Below are 12,143 nucleotides of genomic sequence, written 5' to 3' on the forward strand. Positions count from 1 at the left end.
CCTCAACCAAAATCCAACAGAACATACATTTCACTTTGTTGAAGACAAAACTGAAGGCAAAAAGTCCAGAAACAAATGGGGACAGCAGACGACTGCAGTACAGGCCTGGCAGAGAATCACCAGGGAAGATACCCAGAGTCTGGTGATCTCTATGGGTCACAGATTTTGGGCAGTTACGGAATGCAAGAGATTTGCAAACAAGTACTAAGCATGATGACTCTATTTAAGATTATGTTAATTTGATCAGTTACTAATGGCCTCCCAACATGGGGAGACAAAAGACTGTCATTCTACACGGATCTATCAATACAGGTTATCAATTAGGGTGATTTATTGGATAATTCCTTCATTTTTAATGATGTGGAGCAATTTTTAGTTAACAGCTGAACTAATGAACAGAAGTTTTCAGCAGCCGGAGTGACACTGCAGGATAATGGTATAATTGCAGAGTACTGGGTTTAGAAGTAGCAGATGTGAATCCCACACAGGACAATGTCATTATATCTCTGGGAAAGCAACTTAATCTGCAGGCCTACGGCCGCAATGAATATCCATCAGTATGAACGGACGGTAAAAGAAAATGTAACATGTTAGTTGCTGAGTAATGTAAGCTGTGTTAGTTGGGTTATAGGCTATATATCACTTTGGCAATCATAAATCCCTCCCTCTCAAAGTCTCCTTTATTCAAGCTGTGGAAATTTCACAAAATATGAAAATGCATATATTACGTAATTTACAATGCCATTGATATATTTGGGGAGAGAAACATCCACGCACATTTTCTTGAAGCAATGAGTACAGCTGGATTTTTTGTGGGAATCCCCTCCTCAAATCGCACTGACTGGGCCATGGTAGTGGTTGAACAGGACGATTGCTTGGGGTCAAGGCCGCGGTCCCGTGAGTTTTGCAGCTGACAGCAGCACGTGCTGGGGAGCTGCCAGAGGTAATCCACACAATGCATGATCTAGGGCCTACGTCTTTTCGTCCGGTTCAGCGTCGTCGTCCATGTGTCCCTTGTTCATCAACTAAATCCCAATTCCCTTAGTAAAAATAAATGTATTCGATACGCAGTCAACTTCCACGATATACGGCATTCTTTGCAGCATAGGATTTTTTAACGCAATTTATTTCGATATATTGAATTTATCGTTAATTAAAATTTTTTTTTTTTTTACAGATGATGTAGGGTAGTCCTATATTCAAACGTGTTTAATTTACAGGCGCTTGGAAGGTGCGCGGCTGACCATTTAGCCTATCCGCTTGGAAAACCTAACGAAGGATTGCGGTTTTTTTAAACATGAAGCAGTTTCATTGCGTAAATTTAAAAAATGCGCAGGACACTATATGTCAGTCACATTCCTGCATGTCTACGAGAGAATGAATTAAAGTAGGCTATACAGGGTTCGCTAACAAAATCACTTCACAAGAAAAATGAATCCATCATCATGAAGATAGTAGGTAGTAGGCTAAATGAGACGAGTCGACTCATGACAATACAAACGCCCACATATCAGCTCCAAATGTAAAATTCAATCAATCACGGATTATTATTATTATTATTTTTAAAGCTATCTTTTCCATCCTGGACAGCAAAGTAGACAGAATATTCATTTCATGGCACGTATTTTGCGGCTGCGAATTCTAAATATTCTCCTGCGGACCTGGTTCAGTCTGAGGCCATAAATGAGGGGATTTAGGAGCGGTGGAACAACGAGGTAGTCCAGGGACATGACATTGCGGAGAGCCTGCAAACGGCTGGTGGGACCATAGCGAGCGAACAAGACGTCAAAAAGAAATGCGAACAAGAAGCTGGTCACTGCGATGAAATGGGGAAAACAGCTCTGCATGAACTTATTCCGATCTGCCTGTGATCGCACAGAGACTTTTATGATATTGACATAGGAAATAAAGATCAGCACTACCTGTGAATAGTGAAAAATCATGCACATGTACCCGTATACGTTGTTGATAGTGGTGTCCACACATGACAGCTTCACCACTGCCCAAGCTGTGCAGTAAATCTTGTCAATTTTGTATCTGCAGAGGGGTAGTCTGGCTACAAGACCCACCAAAACAACTGCTTCACAAATGGATAAAAGCCAGGTAAAAATAAGCAATTGCATTACCTTCTGAGGCGTGATGGTGGAGTGGTAATTGAGCGGCTTGCATATCGCGACATACCTGTCATAAGCCATTACTGCTAACGTAGTAAATTCTAAGTGTATGTAGCAGGATAATACAAATATTTGGGCCAGGCAAGCTTCATACGAAATAACACTCAAGTCAGATGAAAGGTCCACCAGTATTTTGGGATAAAATGTAGAGGCACCAAATATCCCATTTACACACAAGTTACACAGAAATATAAGCATGGGCTCATGGAGCGTTTTCTCCAAAATAATTGTTGTAATCAAAGTCACGTTCACTAAAACAGTGAAAAGGTAAACAAATAGAGCGAGGAAAAAGTATGTTTGTTTGCTTGACATTGTCTCGTTTAATCCTTGTAGAACAAATTGTATTTTAGTTGAATTCTCCATGGTAGTTTTATAGCAGGAGTGAGGTTCCGAGATGTTCTTCCGTTAGCTGTTCCAGTGCTCGCTTGCACCACTAACTGAAAAGGATTGTGAACAATGATAAGACTGCCTGTTTGCAAGGCTTGCAGATTTCCTACCCAAAAATCATCAAGCTCAAATATTATTTGTTTACAATATTTGTCATTTGAAATCCGCCGACAGGTCTTCAAAATAACATAGAAACCTTCATATATTTTAAAATTCTGAAATAATTTCCTGACATTCAAGCCAATGAAAGCAACACATAGAAATTGTTAATGTCTATGTTCAATGCGTCAGGCTTTATATCTGGACTTCGTCAAGCGCCATTGAGAATTACCAGCCAATCACCGGCCTGTACAGAGCGGCGTTTGGAATGGCGTGCACAGACTCTCTACGGGACAGGGGCAGATATACCATGCCTGGGGTGGTTAGTATGATCCACCAACGTTGCCTCTTTCTGCATAGGAAGCAATAACAACCAGCGATTACATGCAGGTATTCATGCAACGGTGCTTGAGTATTTTTACAGTAGGAATAGGGAATTATAGGATGGTAAAATCCGCCAAAATGGTCATTCAATTTTATACAAACCACTTTTTAAAAATCAATAAAATCATGAAGTCAAACTGTTTTCTGCAAAGTCAAATATATTCTTGAAGAAGACCTTCCCATGTATTCATGTAGCCTACTGATTTTGCGCATATTTACTAGCAATTTGTAATTATGAGATAGCAAAATCCTCCATAATGGACATTCTATCCTATGCATGGCACTTTTAAAAATTCAATAAAATAATTAAGTCAAACTGTTTTCTGAAAATGGTTTATATTGTTTTATTGTATTTTAAAAAGTGTCATGTGTAGGATTGAATGGCCATTTTGGATCATTTTTTAAACCAAAATAGGCCGCCCTAGTAAAACTTCGGCCTATGATGGTAATAGTCTGTTTATTTATGGAAGAAATTAAGAAAATACAACGCTCTATAAATCACTCGGCTCAAAAATACTACATTTCCTTATTGTTGACAAGCGTTGCACACATGTTACGCGATGCCCTTTCTAAAGTATTTGCGTCAGAGTTCATCGTTAGTCAGACAGATCACTAAACGCTAAAATTAACTAGGTCCTGGTTTATGAATGAATTCCGATGCGAAGCACCCGACCAGTTAGCTAGCCAACTATGTTGTCTATAGAATTGAGTAAAACTGAATTATATAACACGAACAATTACAGGATTTTGTATCTGATAGGTTTAAATTCAATCATTAATGCCAACAACATTTCTAACTGATTAGATGTAGATAATCTATCATATACATGCGAAATGAATAGTGATTCCAACTTGGGAACCAGAGGTCGTAGCCAAAGCCTAGGCTACGTCATTTTCTCCTTCCCCTGTCTTTATCCCTCTCCATATTTTTGAATTTATCCACCGGCCATAGGTGGTGGACGTAATGCACGTAATTTGCCATCTACGTCTTTTCGTTTGGTTCGCCGTCCGTGTGTCACTTGCTCAACTAACCAAATCCTAATTTCACAAGAAATAATATATGTGTTCGATACGTAGTGTACTTTTATGATAACCTATACGACGTCTTTTACAGCATATGCATTTTTATCTCACGTATTTCATTTATATAGGCTATATTGCATTTAACGCGCATTTGTTTTTGTTTTTACATATGACATAGGCTATATGTAATTTGACATCGAAATTGTCACAGGTGGATATAAGATATATTCACATTGATTCTCCTGTATTTTGCTAAGATATATTGTATTTGACATTATTATATTTTTTGACATAAGATGGAGAGCCAAGTAGGCTACAATAAAATCCAAGTGCACCGATGTCGCGCCCATAAGGAGTTATCTGCGCTTGGAAGACATAAGAGAGTTACGGTATTGAACCATGAAGCAGTTTTATTGTGCAAGCTCCATGGCTAAAACTGTGCAGGCTACTGTCTGCCAGGTAGCTTACATAACAGTACTTGTGCGAGAGAACTGAAGTGCACTATACCATAAGTTTGCAACAAAAAGACGTTAAAGAAGAAATAATCCATTTTACCACAGACCAAGGTAGTAAACGGGATGGACTGACTGATAACAATTCAAATACCAATATATCAGCAGTAAAAAAATTATATCTAGCACAGTTTGAAAAACATAGCCTATTTTCCAGCGTGTGGTCGAAGATAAACCGGCATTCATTTTAGAACATTTGCTTCCGGCTACAAGTTCTAAAGATTCTCCGGCGGATCTGATTCAGTCTCAGACAATAGATGAGGGGATTTAGGAGCGGTGGAACAATCAGGTACTCCAGGGACATGAAATTGCGGAGAGCCTGCAGACGGTCGGTGGCACCATAGCGAGCGTACATTATGTCAAAAATAAGAGCGATCGTGAAGTTGGTCAGTGAGATTAAATGGGGCAAGCAGGTCTGCATGAACTTACTTCGTTCTTCCCGCGATCGCACAGATGCTCTGATGATGTTAATATAAGAAACAAAGACCAGCACCGCTTCTGAAATGTGAAAAAACATGGCAATGTACCCGTATATGTTGTTGATAGTGGTATCCACACATGACAGCGTTACTATTGCCCAGTTTGTGCAATAAACATTTTCGATGATGAACCCGCAAACGGGTAGTCTGGCTGTCAGGCTCGTCGCAATACCTGATTCACAGAGAGATAACAGCCAGGTAAAAAGCAACATTTTCACCACTTTCCGATTTGTGATGATTGAGTGATAATTCAGAGGCTTGCATATCGCGACATACCTGTCATAAGCCATCACTGTTAGCGTAGTATACTCGCAGAATATGTAGCTGTATATCACAAACGTTTGACACAGACAAGCTGTATACGAAATAACAATCAAGTCAGATGAAAGGTCCACCAATATTTTAGGATAAAATGTAGAGGCACCAAATATCCCATTTAGACACAAGTTACACAGAAATATAAACATGGGCTCATGGAGCGTTTTCTCTAAAACAATGGTCACTATCAACGTCAGGTTCACGAAAATAGTAAATAGGTAAACGATAAGAGTGAGGACGAAATATGTGCGTTTGTTCGACTTATGCTCATACAGTCCTTGCAGAATAAACACGATTCCAGTTGAATTCTCCATGGCAGTTTTATAACAGGTGTGAATAAAACGATGATGATATTCTTGTGCCAGCTATTCAGGTGATAATTTCTCCTGTGCCATTTTCAGGAAAATTGTGGACGCCGAGCTATAAGCAGACTGCTTGTTTGTACAAATGCTTGTAGTCTTCCAACTTCATCTGCTTGTGATATTACCTGTTCACACTGCTTGTCGTTTGAATAAAATTAAACGAACTGTATGGTTAAAATCCTACAACAATTCTTTAACGTGAACATAAAAAATACCATGTCGATAAATTCTGAAATCATTTTCTGATGTTCAAGCTGAAAGCCTGAAGACTTCATTCGGTTTCTAACTGTACGCGAGAAAACAACAAGCAGAAAGATTCAGTCACTGAGCCCACCGTATCAGGCTTTATATCTGGATTGTGTAAAGGACCTTTGAGATTTCACAGCTAATTACCCCCCCTACGCCGAATCTAATTACCCTCATGACATCAAGTCAGCTATGACAGATGGGAAAAAAAGAGAAGGATAACACTGGCAAGTTAAATGTTAAATGTGCCCTTAAGAATAGAATGTGTGTATTTTGCATGGATGAAAAGTTTGTGTAACACATAGGCTTATTGGACTAAACAGAAGTCACCGTCATGTTTGTGGAACCAGCTTGAGATGATGCCGGCTTTGTGACATGTCGCATTATCCTGCAGGAAGTCTCCATTTGATAAAGGGTGGACTTTCGCCATAAAGGCATACACATGATCAGCAAGTTCAAGTTTATTTATATAGCACATTTCGTACGCAAGGAAATCCAATCCGTCTTACACAAAATGCACCTGTGCATATGCATAGGGCTATGCTTGCTAAACACAGCAAGGAGGAATCAGAGTGTTTTCTAACCTTTAAAATTATAATTAAACAAATTATTTAAAGTCTATCCAATAATTTTCCAATAACGTGGGAGGTGGAGGGGTGGGAAATGATGGAGTGGTAGTTAAATTGACTGAATTAAATTTTATCTTCCTTAAGTTTTTTTAAACCACAGGTAGCCTCATACCATTGGCCTGTTGTGAAAATGAAATAGGCACAAAAGTTGCAAGAAATATGGCGGAGAAGAAGGACTTAGATGTGCGGAGCAGAGTAACCAAATGGTGGCAAGGTTATTCCCAGTGAAAAATATCAAAGAACACTTCCAGGTGCAGTGTTCAGTACACACTCAGAAGGGTCCAGCAGATGGGCTACATCACCAGAACCTCAGAGTGTTCATCGCATTGATGCAACCCGCCGGTAAAACCCAAGAACAGTACACTACAGTATACCACAAAAGAGTACACTAAAAAGCGCACAAAAACTGTAGTCCCAGAAAAATGTCTTATGAACAGATGAGATGAGTATTAACCTGTATTTCCAAAGTCATGAAAGGAAGAAAGGCTTGGTAAAACATGGTGGAGGTAGTATTATGGCTTGGGTGTGTATAGCTGCTACTGGATCGGGCTCACTACTCTTTATTACGATGTCACTGACAGCAGCAGGATGAATTCTGAAATGTAAATAAACATCTTAACTGCTTTAATCAAACCAAGTGCCTCAAAACTCATTGATTGGAGCTTCACCTTGAAGAAGGACAAAGAGCCCAGATATAGTGATAAAGCAACCAAGGAGTTTTTCAGGGCAAACTGGAATGTTCTTAACTGGCTAAGTTAATCACCTCAACCAAAATCCAATAGAACATACTTTTCACTTTGTTGAAGACAAAACTGAAGGCAAAAAGCCCAGAAACAAATAGGGACAGCAGACGGCTGCAGTACAGGCCTGGCAGAGAATCACCAGGGAAGATACCCAGAGTCTGGTGATCTCTATGGGTCACAGATTTTGGGCAGTCACGGAATGCAAGAGATCTGCAAACAAGTACTAAGCATGATGACTCTATTTAAGATTATGTTAATTTGGTCAGTTACTAATGGCCTCTCAACATGGGGAGACAAAAGATTTAATTCACACGGACTGCAATAAGGGCTATTTATCCCAAATCAGAGCTAACAGTATGCCTCTCATTCGCGAGGCTAGTTATGGGGTTAGGTGTCTTGCTCAAGGACACTTCGACACGCCCAGGGCGGGGTTTGAACCGGCAACCCTCCGACTGCCAGACAATCGGTCTTACCTCCTGAGCTATGTCGCCCCATAAGACTACATAAGACCACATAAGACTAATTCTACACGGATCTACCAATAAGGGTGCAAATACCCTCAAATCAGAGCTAACAGTCTGCACTTTAACCTCATATTCAGGGGTGTAGTGTTATGCCCCCGTGTTTCGGTTGTCATGTGGATTTCCTCATGTTCCTGTTATTTATGTTCCTTGTACTTTTGTGTTCCTCACCATGTCTTTGCTTTTCCCCACAGGGTGGGCGCGACCTTATTCCCCATGCACTCCCTAATGACTTCCAGCCTTCAGCCATTTTCTCACTCGTTCAGGTCGCATTCCTCACACCCTCCCTTATTAGTTCTAATTAGTACCAGATTATAAAGTCACGCTTTTTGTTTCGCCCCTGGCCAGATCGTTGATTTGTCGCCTAGCTTTGAACCACGCAATCCGCGCATAACCTAAGCCTAGTTCTTTTTCCCGTACCCCGATTCTCTGCACCTTCTTTGTTCCCCTTACATTGCACTGTTCTCTTGGCCACTGAGTTTTGTTCATGCACTTTGTTTCAGTGTTCCCCTGTCTGTCGAACCTACGTGGTTGTCTTCGTCGCGTCTCATTTCGTGTTCCCTTGTTCTCCCCGGTTTACCTCCCCAGCTCCAACCTCCCAGTCCAGCCCGTCCTTCGCCGGTCTCCCAGTCCCCAGTCCAGCTCCGCCGCCGAAACCGGAGGAATCCCGTCCAGCGCCACGCCCAGCCAGATCCCGGACCACCTCACCAACCCTCACGGTCCCTGCTCCAAGCCTGCCCTGGTCCCTACCGCCCTCTGCCGTGTACTCAATAAACCCCTTTCCTGAATTCCATTAAACTGCTGTCTCTGAGTCCTGCATTTGGGTCCAGGCCGAGCACGGCTCATAACATGTAGCACAAAATTCTGGGCCCTATACATGAGCAGTCTCTGTGGGCCCCCTTCCTCTCTTGATCCATGTCTCTCACGCATCAATCCAGGCTTTTCGGGGGCCCTCCCCCCATTCGGGCCCTAGGTCGTCAGTCCCACTTTCCCCCCACTACGACGCCCCTACTCATATTCATTGTTTCTTTTAAAGTCGAAATGTGCTAGAGCACTTAGCCAAAACTTAAATGCTGTCACTGTCTAAATACTTATGGACCAGACTGTATATAATGCACTGTAGCATACAAAGGATGAAAAAGGCCCGTTAAACGTGCACATTAGCTGCTTTAAATAGTTTCGAAAATTACTTTGTCTTAGAATTTCTACGCCAGTTTATCTGTATGCTCATAAGAGTCATATTTGTAAGGTGACAGGTACCGAACTGTGCACATATATGTGTTTAAAAAGAGCGTTGTGCAGTTTTGTCAGGCCCCCTGTGTCTGTTTAAGACGTCATTTTTATGCTCTGTTATACTGTGCCATGAGTCTTCTAAGTCTTTATTTTAATGTAATGCTCTGCGCTGGTGACAATGTAAATTTCCTTTTTGAGGATGAATAAACTATATCATCATCACATTTAAGTCTTGCCAGTGTTATTTTTCTCTTGTTTTCTCTCTCAGGACATCAGCTAATTAGGTAGATTCGGTGAGGTCGGTGATCAGCTGGCAAATCTCAAAGGTCATTTACACAATCCAGATATAAAGCCCGATACGGTGGGCACAGGCATTCAATCTTTCTGTGCGTTGCTTTCTCTGTACGTTTAGAAATCAAATGAAGACTTCAGCCCTTTGGCTTGAACGTCAAGACAATTTTTATATTATTTTTCGATATGTGAAGTTATGTGAATTTCAGGAATAGGTGTAGGATTTCAGTAGTTCGTTGTAATTTATTCAAATGACAAGCATGGTGAACACGTAATATCCGAGCTAGATTATTTCTACATAGGAAGCCTGCAAGCCTATGTACAAACAACCAGTCTTCTTATTGCTGACCGTCTGTACTTTTCATGTTTGCGATGCAGGATAAATTATCACCGCAAAAGCCGATGCAAGAACATCTCGGAAACTCCCCGGCGTTCTTTACACATCTGCTATAAAAGTGCCATGGGGAATTCAACTGAAATACTTTTTGTTCTACAAGGACTGAGTGAGACAGTGTCAAGCAAGCGCACATACTTTATCCTCATTCTTCTTGTTTACCTTTTTACTCTTTTAGCGAACCTGACTTTGATTGGGACTGTTATTTTGGAGAAAACGCTACATGAGCCCATGCTTGTATTCGTGTGTAACTTGTGTGTAAATGGTGTACTTGGTGCCTCTACTTTTTATCCTAAAATATTGATGGACCTTTCATCTGACTTGAGTGTTACGTCGTATGAAGCTTGTCTGGGTCAAATTTTTGTATTATACAGCTACGCCCTCTGCGAATATACTACGTTAGCAATGATGGCTTATGACAGGTATATCGCGATATGCAAGCCGCTCAATTACCACTCCATCATCACGCCTGGGAAGGTGATGAAATTGCTGTTTTTTACCTGGTTTTCATCCATCTGTGAATCAGTAGTTCTGGCGATACTGATAGCCAGGCTGCCCCTCTGTGGATTCAACATCGACAAGATTTACTGCACAGCCTGGTCCGTGGTAAAGCTGTCATGCGTGGACACCACTATCAACAACATATACGGGTACATTGTCATGATTTTCCACGGTTCACAAGCTGTACTGGTCGCGATTTCCTATATTCATATCGTCAGGGCATGTGTTCGATCGCCGAAAGAACGGAGTAAATTCATGCAGACCTGTTTGCCCCATTTAATCGCACTGTCCAACTTCTTCATCGCACTCGCTTTTGATCTCATGTACACTCGCTATGGTCCCACCGACCGTCTGCACGCTCTCCGCAATTTCATGTCCCTGGACTACCTCATTATTCCACCGCTCCTAAATCCCCTAATCTATGGCCTGAGACTGAACCAGATCCGCCGGAGAATCTTCAGGATTTTCGACCGGAAAACACATGCTCTGAAGTGAATATTTGTACTTTGTTCAGCCAGGAAAAGCAACACCCCCCTACAAATGTTTTCATAAAAATGACACCAGCACAAAAAATATTATGAACAGCGTAACAAAAGGATTCTAAGATGCAGCACAGTTCAGTTTTAGATATTCCCGGAAGTAATATAAGCCTATCTTGGTATAGTGGCCTTGTTTGGTTTACATTATTTTTTTTAGATTCACGCAAAACTTTTGCTGGGCATGGGTTGTGTTGCCTTGTGTATGAAAACATTGCCCTCATGGTACATTCAAAGATGGATAACTCAGGCAGATGCAAACTGTGTTGAGACTGCTATTTATATTCAAAATAGTAAAAAATGTAGGTTGCATTTTAAGTTCCAGTGATAAAAATAAAAATCATAATGTTCCTATGTTTCACCAAAATTACTCCTTCTCTTAAATATTTACAAAAATATCACCAAATGCATACATATTTCTTTGATTTGGCATTGAATATGTAGGAAAAATGTTTTTAATGAGGTCTGTTGTTATTTAACTTTTTTAATGTTGGTGTTCAGTCAGTGTCGGGGAAACCTAGTCTTTGCTATTATTTTTTCTCTCTATCCTATGATGCATGGTGCAGACAGATGCAGACACTTTAAGGCCAAATGAGGTAATCAGCGGAAAGTTTTGTCTGAAGATCACAGTGGTGAGAAGTTATTGGTGGACACATTCTATGAGTGTGCCCAGCGTGTGGGGATTCTGATTGTTGTCAATAAAATATGTATGGCACAGACAGTTCCTCAAGAGTTTTCTTGGATTGCCCATGAGGAGCTCTGCTTGTGTGCTCATTGGTCAATAAATGTTGTTTATTGAACCTGCCGTTGCCATCTCATCCTTGGGGTTCCTGAGTCTGTTCCTGGGGTGCTGCTCCCCACATTAACATGAATAGGATGCTGCTGCAGAGGTGCCACTGAGAGACAGCAGCTGAGCGTGAGTACACTGTTATGTGTTCCTCAACCACACCTCAAAATTACAAAAAGAGTGAGTAACTACTACAACCGCTACACAAATTAGAATGTACTTGTCTGCCAGAAGACTTCCTCAAATTGCAATTGAACTATACTTCCCCAACACAGTGTTCGGTACACATGAGGTCTTATACTGTACATGTGAATAATACATGTGATTAATTTGCAGGCTGATTGTTATTGGCCCATTGGAGCAGAGCATGCTGTAGTTTTGCCTGTTTTAAATGTCTTTTTATTTACGATATATTGAAAATAATATCACAAAAATACTCATGGAGAATAATCAAGAAAAATATTCCTCATTTACATTTACATAGGCATATTATTACACTTCTAGCCCTATACATGAGCAGTCTC

The 12,143-nt window shown here is 40.8% G+C and overlaps 2 protein-coding genes across 2 annotated transcripts; one reads left to right on the plus strand and one right to left on the minus strand.

The window, feature by feature from the left end:
* Nucleotides 1–4,009: 4,009 nt before the first annotated feature.
* Nucleotides 4,010–6,039, minus strand: LOC135236397 (olfactory receptor 8I2-like). Its single transcript, XM_064302713.1, has one exon. It carries the CDS (start codon nucleotides 5,688–5,690, stop codon nucleotides 4,767–4,769), a length of 924 nt encoding a protein of 307 aa, XP_064158783.1. The 5' UTR covers nucleotides 5,691–6,039; the 3' UTR covers nucleotides 4,010–4,766.
* A 3,381-nt stretch (nucleotides 6,040–9,420) lies between these two features.
* On the plus strand, nucleotides 9,421–11,637 carry LOC135236566 (olfactory receptor 4B13-like). Its single transcript, XM_064303018.1, has one exon. The coding sequence runs from the start codon at nucleotides 9,862–9,864 to the stop codon at nucleotides 10,789–10,791; it is 930 nt and encodes a 309-aa protein (XP_064159088.1). The 5' UTR covers nucleotides 9,421–9,861; the 3' UTR covers nucleotides 10,792–11,637.
* Nucleotides 11,638–12,143: the final 506 nt, after the last annotated feature.

Source organism: Anguilla rostrata, chromosome 12, assembly GCF_018555375.3.
Source record: "Anguilla rostrata isolate EN2019 chromosome 12, ASM1855537v3, whole genome shotgun sequence".
Classification (NCBI taxonomy): Eukaryota; Metazoa; Chordata; class Actinopteri; order Anguilliformes; family Anguillidae; genus Anguilla; species Anguilla rostrata.

Coding starts and splice junctions, on each gene's coding strand:
- LOC135236397 (XM_064302713.1), bottom strand. CDS start 5,690: ATGGAGAATTCAACTGGAATCGTGTTTATTCTGCAAGGACTGTATGAG.
- LOC135236566 (XM_064303018.1), top strand. CDS start 9,862: ATGGGGAATTCAACTGAAATACTTTTTGTTCTACAAGGACTGAGTGAG.